Source organism: Xenopus tropicalis, chromosome 2 (assembly GCF_000004195.4).
Source record: "Xenopus tropicalis strain Nigerian chromosome 2, UCB_Xtro_10.0, whole genome shotgun sequence".
NCBI lineage: Eukaryota > Metazoa > Chordata > Amphibia > Anura > Pipidae > Xenopus > Xenopus tropicalis.
The window spans coordinates 41,805,891-41,814,873 of record NC_030678.2 but is presented as its reverse complement, the minus strand read 5'-3'; the positions used below and the strand labels follow the sequence as shown (position 1 = coordinate 41,814,873).

The following is an 8,983-nucleotide window of genomic DNA, read 5'->3' as shown; positions in this document are numbered from 1 at the left end:
ACTTAGTATGGAGGTTTCCTTTCCCTAGTCATCTAGGAAGATATAATGTGGAAGAGCAGCCAAACCCTGGGTGGGTGATAGGCACAATAAATAAACCCATTCAGCAGTAAAGCCCAAGAACACTGCTGCTGCTGCTGTGAATGATTGGCTGAAACCAACTGGGCACAGACAAGTGGGTAACAATCAATGGGGACACTTTGCCACTATGTCCCCCATAGTGCATTACGTTATGAAGAGCACTTGATGTAAACAATCAGTTTGACTTTAAATGAATATATAATATAAGGGTACGCACAATGCAAGATCAATAGTTTTCCAGTCTGCCCTTTGTACAGACCATTAAGCAAAGGGGAATCTGCTCTTTGTGGATAAGTTAAAGCATGGACTTCCATGTTTGAGGAACAGTTAAGTGACACCTATTACAAGTCCTCAGTAACAGTCACTTACATACATTTTAGGGCAGATTTAAAAAATAACATTAAAAGGAAACCTGTTTGAGCCAACATTAAATGCACAGTAATGATTTCTGGCCATACCTTACTGGGAATGCACTGGGTCATGGCCCCTTTTACCACTGGTACAAATGGATACACACTGGTCATGCTACATAATTTAGGCACTAATTTAAAGGCAAGTAACACTGAAAAATAAACATTTTTATCTGTAGGGACATACCAGTAGTGACTGTCTTGTATGAATGATTCCATGTAAGCTGAAGGACTTATTCTTGTTGAGGTGCCATTGTTTTTATACACCACCCATGCAATCAGCCAACCAGTTCTAAATGTGCCAATATTCTGTGCCCAGGAGCAGTAACCCATAGCAACCAATCAGTCGGTAAAATATACTGGTCACCTGTTTAAAAGCAAAAATCTTATTGGTTGCTATGGGTTACTGCTCCTGTGCAACCATAAGGGTTGATTCACTAAAGTGCGATAACGCTTATCGCATGTTTTTTTCGTTAAAATTGACGCGAAAAAAACACGATTCGCTTGCATTAAGTCGCGTATCGCGTGCGTTAAATAGCAAGCAACCAAATGCGTTAATTTTACCGCATTGCGTTAATTCTTGCGCAGAAATAATACTAACGCATGATTCATAAACACTTAGACGCGCTAAATATCGCATTAGTCTATGCGAAAATTAACACCTACTTGGGGCAGGCGGTAATTATAGAAAAGTACAGTTCATGAGCTTTTGGCAACACAATATGGACTTTGCAGTGTTATTTATTCAAGTCTGTGTTGGCCCTAGAGTGATGCAGCCTCCAGTTTGCAGGGAAATAGTCATTTTGAAAAAAAGTAGTTTTATGAACGTAATGATGTGTATGGCTAATATGGCGTGCACGTGACAAGTAGCACATGCGACAAGTAGCGTGCTGCGTTAATTAGCGCGCATTGCGTCAAATACCGCACGAAAATAGTCTTCACTACTAGCGCAAACAGCAATTTTTAACGCATGCTATAAATAGCGCTCGTTTTATTGCACTTTAGTGAATCAACCCTATAGTGTCTTGTATTACATAACCCTTATGACTTTCACTTTGTAGGGCCCCAGATCAGAATATTGGCATATTACATATGGGGGCCAGAATTTACCACAATCCCTGACATAAACGTTGTTCTTTGCTTATTTCTGGGCTTTGTGAATCAACACCAGGGGGCATATTTATTAAGGTGTGTAAAAAAATTTTACATTAAAAATGAAGTGTAAATAAATAAATAAATTGCACATTTATAAAGCTTGTTGTCCTTACATGACTTTAAATAGGAATTAACCCTGTGCGTTCCGGCCAGCTGTTGCAATGTCACAACCAACACTGCACTGAGCTAATCTTTTGTACAAACACTGAGAACTATGCCTTTGTTTTACACCATCTTTGGTCACTGGTCAGTGCCAACATTGGGCAAATTCTGATGGCAAAAAATACCGCCATGTATAAAGCTGTGAAATACAATTGGTACTCAATGACACTGTTACACACCCTTTAACAAACCATGTCTCTTTTTACAAAAGAGTTTGACACTGAGCTCCACATACAAAATCCAAAATGTCAGTTTATAACTATTTAGACACCTTTATACATAATAACCCCTTGGCGTGTAACAGGAGATGTGTTACCTATTTATAGTAAATTACAGATGGACACCCGGCTCCCTGCAACCCTTAACCCTACTCAGTGCTTTCTAGAGGTATTTCCTAGTGGGGGAGTAGAAAGTTTGTCAATTTGATATCACAAATGAAAAAAGAGTAATTCCAGATGACTTTTTTAACACAGTTTTTTTCACTAATGGCCAAAAACTTATGGTGTTTACCTTTGCAAGCCAGTCTTGAGGTAAATATACATATTTGGCTCTGCAGTTTACTCAAAGCATCCCAAAATGCCCCATAGCTCATACAGGCTAAATGCCATAAAATTTACTGAAGAAAGAATGTCCTTCCAATTAAATATTATTTTGGTTCTATTAGGGGATCAGTGAGAGAATAAGCAAAGCATTCTGTTATATAGGAGATACCATGCCTCTTAATTGCCTCTAATTTCTAGCAGTACAAATTGGAACAGTTGCTGGCAAACTCCTTTAAAATGTTTGTTATTAATCAGAGGCTCATGGTGTAGGTTTGTAACAGAACTGCCTCTCCCTACTTTAATCAGGGCTTCATATAAATACACACATTATATGTAAGGCTGTGCTGATCCCCAGGCACAGAAAGCTTTCATTTATCTACAGTACAAGGCAACATTTCACTTTACAGAGAGAGTGTTGGGCAATACACCAAATGCGGAGCTCTGCACTTGCCCAAGGCGCATATTCTCTATACAGGAGCTGAAAATGACGGAATTACTTTTATGGTCTGATTATTCATGAATGTATTGCTGTCTCCCACTATGTAGCATAATGCACTTATATTCTGCACTCGCAGGGTTAATGGGTGCAGTATCACGTGAAATAGCACCAAGCACTGTGGGTCCCTATTTCTATTCTGCACTTGCAGGGTTAATGAGCTACAGAATTAAGCAAGGAGCTAGGAGCTAGCAATGGGCAGCAATAGCTGTGCTTATGTCGCTGTGGCTTTAGCAGCTTTTGACAGGAGTGGGGTGCTGACTCCTAAGGTCCTGGGGTAAGGAGCTGTCATACATATATATATATACACATACATATATATACACACATACATATATATATACACACATCTCAGATGGAGATGGTGATGGCTGAGAGTGCAACCCTGTCCCCATTACAGATATACTTCTAACGTTTAATGGTCATTTGAAAGGTACTGAAATGTCACATTTTGTTTTTATACCTGGGGTATAGTTATATGGTTGTGTAATAAATGGTGTTGCGATACGCCATATAAAAGCCATGTAGAATCATGCAAGTACACAAAGGTGTGTAAGTATTTTATGGAAATGTGTGGCCTAGCCAAATATGGACTATACCGTAGCTTTATAAATAGGCTTCCCAATGCCTTATATAAAAACTGAAGTAGGCGACTGTGTTTAGTGACAATAATTAGAAATTATTTTCAGAGGTCTCTAATAGAAATTATTTTTGAGGTCTCTAATTTAATTTTTTGTACCCAAGCAGAATTAGGCCTGTTATATCCCTTCATCAATAGCTTTTTGTACATTCCTGCTTCCAGTGTTTATCTTTTCCTACCTAAATGTGCAGGGCCACTGGCAAACACACTAATTATTTCACAATGGGCCGGACACTTTCTAGCTACAGACACAGTTCTTCCTTTCTTCCTGCTCTGCTAGTGACGCACACTTAGGGGCTGCTGTTTGTGTCTCACTGGAAACATACAACTGGCTCTTATTTTACAGACAGAAGGGCCACTATGTAGCTGATGGATCTTTGATGGAGATTTAATGAGCCACAGTGAAAGTTTCATTTACCTTCATCAAGCAAGGATGCAATGCCGAGACCTACAAGCTGTAGCTAAATTACACTGATCAGATTTATGACGGCTGTTGGGGGCAGATGAAGGGCCAAGTGTTGGATATTGCTCCCAAAAATAAAAGTTAACACTTTAACCCAATACTGCAGCTCTAGGTATATAGTGTATTTAATGATTACACACAACACATCAGCCCATTCTCTGTAGATGCACAAAAAATATAGGAGCTGCCAAGGACGTACTGTATCACTGGCTGCACTAAGCATCTATATTTACCACCAGTTACAGGGGTGAGGTGTTCACTTTAGCCAACATTTTAACAGGAAATTACCTCTTTTGTTGGACAGGCACATCAATGCAGATGTACGTTGTTTGGCTACATACTAACAGATTCCCTTTAGTTGCTTTAAGCCATAATTCCAATCACACTCAGAAGTAGGTAGGCTCTGGGGGGTGCAGTTTGGGTGCACTATATTATCCACATGTGTGCTGAAATCCCACACAGCACCAGAATGGCATGGTTTGCCCAGGTGAAGGAAGAAAATCGTGCCCTTTGATTTAAGATGGCATGAAGCCCCACTTGGGCATCAGACAGGTTAGCAATGATGCCAGATATCTATATAGTTGGTCTCTAAAGGGTACATTTCAGTGGTGTGCTCTAATTTCACATTGATAAATCTGCCCCTAAGAATAAAAATTTGCCCAGATTTTTAACAGGTCTGTGCCCACCTCTGCACAGCAGTCGCCGTACCCTAATCTGCCAGGCTATGCCAAGCTGAGCTCTGCTCCCACTATACGACTGCAGAATCTTTATGATATATAGGATTTAACCAGAGCCAGCATTCTAACTAGATGTGAATTTATTATGCTGCCCAAGTGGGACAAGGCTGCACTTATATATGGCCTTCAAATCCTGTTTATACTTTTTCAATCGCCAAAACATAAAATGAATAAACCTTTTACAGTTTACAGTTGTGAAGTTAAGAAAATTATTTTTAAAACCCTGCTGTGTCCACAGTACACATTTCTTATATAATCTTTCTTTCTGAATGGGGGACGACCAGTAGGTTAATTTCCTGTTAAGGGTAAGTGAGCAGACATGCTAGCAATTCCACATTTCACATTACTTGCCTGTCAGTAGCAAGGGACAGTCCTGTTTACACAACAGAGCGCAGCACTTTATGACCCCTTCTAAGCTGCAGAGCAAAACACGGTTATTTCGTAAGGTCCAAGGAGACTGGAAAAGTGATGTTGGTGCCAAGCCCTGTAGCTGCTGCTGCTATAGATATAATGTGCATTTTTGAAGAGGGGCAACACCCCCCTAAAATAGCTGCACAAGGGCTGATTGTTCACATGAGAGCAACCTAGAGCCACAGGGTGGCTTATACAGACTGCACTTCAAATGACTTTCTTGAACCTTTTACAAAAGATCTCACAGATTTGTGAGAATTGAGAGCATCTTTCCCTTGAACACTGTTTAGAATGCCAACACATACAGGTCAGGCTTCTGCTTACCCAGCTCTCTTTAGGTGATGCACTCAGTAAATCCATGGTTTTATAGAGCTGCAGCACAGTACCCCCAACATCTATCCCCTCCCTGCTAATGAATCATCCCATTGGCAAAACAAGCACAGTCCACGCTGTGTCAGTGAGCAAAGTTTTTCCACATCCTGCAGTGACAAATGCATTTCCCTGTTGCAACAGCTCATGCTCCAATCATGTTCCTGTGCTTCACACATGTGTCGGACTGTCCATGAAGGGGTCAGTCTTTGCAACCTGGAGGGTTACAGGTGGAGGCTTGTAAGGGCAGCTCCCTAAACTACAGGGGACCCCTAACCCTCCCTGGGGTTTCCCTCGAGTCCTGGCTCCTACTTCCACAAGGCGGCGCTGGCACAGGATGCCTTGCCAGGCCTGCAGCGTCTTGGAGCTCCATACCCATACCCCACTGGTGATGCCCACAGCAAGTGACATGAAGATCTTCAGCATAAATACTGCTACACTAGGTATGGAGTGGGGCAGGTTGCAGTCTGGCCTGGCACTTCCAGGCACTGTCCTACATGACTCTTCCCGTGCCCTAGAATCCCAGTGTGCCAAATTTAGCCGCTCATAAAAACAACAAACGATGATGCACGTAGCTGGAACAGTGTAAAGGATGGAGAATACCCCAATTTTAACCATAAGCTTCTCCAGCTTTTCTGTGTTGGTGCCTCCTGTTTTCATCACTCTCCGAATGTGGAAAAGAGCAACAAATCCTGTCAGAAGAAATGACGTGCCAGTCACCAGATAGCAAGAGAGGGGCACCAGCACAAAACCAGTCAGGGCACTTGGATCTGACCCCCCAACATAGCAGAGACCTGTCAATTCATCTCCACCCACTTTGCGCATGGTGAGGATGATAATGGTTTTAATGGCAGGTATCCCCCAGGCGGCTAGGTGGAAATAACTACCATGGGACTCAATGGCTTCATGGCCCCACTTCTTGCTAGCAGCCAGGAACCATGTGAGAGTAAGCACTACCCACCAGAGTGAGCTGGCCATACCAAAGTAATATAGGATAAGGAAGACTAGTGTGCAACCGCTGCTCTCCAGACCCTCTCGGATAAGATAGGGGGCACCTCCTTCCCTATCACAAGCAATGCTAGGTGCCCCAGCAGCGGCACGAATAAGGAAAGCCGTAGAGTAAACATTATAGCACATGCTAAGAAATATTATGGGTTTCTCTGGATACTGGAAACGCTGGGGATGTAGGAGGAAAGTAAAAACTGTAAAAGCAGTGGAAATGAAGCACAGACCAGACCAGGCCGCCATCCATACCAGGGCAAAGTCCTTGTCCCCTGATGACCAATACACATCCACCCCGGGGATGCATCTTGGAGCACATACACCACTTCTCTCCACATACATGAACTTGTCCGGGTTTGCACAGCGGCTTGAAATACCAATCCCAGACCCTGATGGACGTGGAGGTCGAGGAGCTACAGGCAACATACCGTGGCCATTGGTTGGAGGATCTCCATTTGTGGCATTCTCCGGAGCTTCCATGCACAGTGCATGAGGGTCATTTTTGCTGGGAAGACGGTCACAGTCCAGGGATTCTGGCCATACATACTGGAAGCTTTCCATGATGGGGGCACACTTTTGCCGTGCTGCCTCACACATAGGCTTGCAGGCTGGGATTGAGGTGGACACCTGCTCAGTGCACATTGGAGCATAAAGAGAGCAAAGAAAAAATCTGAGGTGTATATGACAGCCATACTCTACCAGAGGGGCAAACTCCTGAAGCTTTGCTGCTGCTTCTTCTTGAGACTCGTGACCCACATAGTTGGGCATTCTGGTCATGTTGTAGCCAATTCCCTGGCACATAGGAATTTGTATAGGCTCACACTTGGCTTCTCTCCCTCTCTCCACGTCGTACAGACCCATCTCTAGAGCCAAAGTCACGGCTAGCAGTTGCCACACAAAAGCAGATGTGAACAGCGAAGAGAGACGGAACATGGTGAGGGACGGTGGAAGTTGGGCACAGGCGTGCAGGCAACAACTGTAAGTGAGCGCAGGAGGGGGCGAGTGGCTACGGGCACACGACTTTATATCCAGCTGTCTGCTCGGAGCAGGGCACAATGCATTCCAGGAGCGCGGCTGTGGGATCAGCTTTCCTATCTTACAACAGGGTCACAGAGGATACAAATTGCCACTGGTTTCCTTATGAGAGCCCTTCCATGTTGGTGGTGCAAGAATGGCTTGTGTTTGCGAGGAAAAGGCTAGTGCCCAGCTGGCTGCTCCAGTAGCTATATCATATATGCCAATAATAACAGAGCTTTCTCTTTTGGGGGAGGCCAAGCCCCCCTAAGCCTTCATGGTTATGTTCCTATGTGGGCGCTGTAACAGTCACACATGGACTGAGGAATATAACAGTCAGTGGGCGGGCAGTCTATTCTCTCCAGCAGCAACTCATGGCAGGTCCCGCTTGTCCTCTGCCCGTCTCACTGCCTGTCTCACTGCCCGTCTCACTGCCCGTCTCACAGCTGCTTCTCCAATGTCTATTCGCGCCGCACTCCCGTGTGAGATGTCCAGCACAAGTGCAGCTCTCCCCCTCTCTCCGGCTGCCAGACAATGCGAGGCTGGGAAGCGTCTGGGAGACTGACAGGAATAGAGAGGCGGCACACTGGCAATGGAAACAGAAACAGCGGAGCAACAGTGCGAACACAAAGGGCACAGAGGGTTAAGGACGGCGAAACCCCGCCCTGCCCGACTGGAGGGGGTGTGCGTCCTACTTGCTGCCTGCAACCCCGGCCACTGCTGCCACAACAAGCGCTACCGACTTCTTAGCGCAGGGCTCGCCAGCGGGGCGTGGCCATGGCCAGTAACCACACTCACATCTGTCAGAGGGGCGCGGCCTGCTTAAAGAAACAGTGACCCCCATTCAAACACAGTCAATGGCAATTTGCAAAATTGCAAGAATAATATTTTCCAAGTCATGTCAACCCCCCCCCGTTGGCAGCCATAACAAAGCCAGGCTTTCTGCTGCTTCAGCGAGCAAGATATATATACACTCACACATACACATACCCCTCTCTCTATATAGAATCTCCATATCTGTGCAAGGGGAGAGAGGGGGCGGGGGGAAATTACACACAAACCTTGTTGATTTGAAATAGCAGAAGGGAAAAATCTTGGGTTACATTTATAAACCGCACGGAATAAGAAGCTCAGTGTTCTGCCTCTCGGAACAAGCCATGTTCTGTCTCTCCTGCCGGAGCCTCCGCGCTGCCGCGATTTCCCTCAGCTCCTGCGTGTGTGCCCCTTTGGCAGGAGGAGGGGAGCCCATACAAAGACATTATACAGTACTGACACGCAACTCTGTAGGCACTTGCAAACACCTCAATGGCAATACAGTAGCTGCTGCTGCCGAACTACAACTCCCAGCATTCCCCATCAGTCTTCAGCTGGATGCCTGGCCCTACAATACCTTCAGAACAAGCAGTATAGGCTTCCCAGTGAATGCTAAATCACATCAATGTGGTGGGGATGAAAGGTTCCCAAAAATACAGTAAAGGTTGGAAGGTTTGGAGATTAGAGGCAG

At 44.7% G+C, this 8,983-nt stretch overlaps 1 protein-coding gene across 1 annotated transcript; it reads right to left on the bottom strand.

Annotated features, from left to right (window-relative positions):
- Nucleotides 1–1,777: 1,777 nt before the first annotated feature.
- fzd9 (frizzled class receptor 9) lies at nt 1,778–8,232 on the bottom strand. Its single transcript, XM_004911764.4, has one exon. The coding sequence runs from the start codon at nt 7,396–7,398 to the stop codon at nt 5,635–5,637; it is 1,764 nt and encodes a 587-aa protein (XP_004911821.1). The 5' UTR covers nt 7,399–8,232; the 3' UTR covers nt 1,778–5,634.
- Nucleotides 8,233–8,983: the final 751 nt, after the last annotated feature.

What these genes read in the sequence shown, in the direction of transcription:
- fzd9 (XM_004911764.4), bottom strand. Translation starts at nt 7,398, where the DNA reads ATGTTCCGTCTCTCTTCGCTGTTCACATCTGCTTTTGTGTGGCAACTG.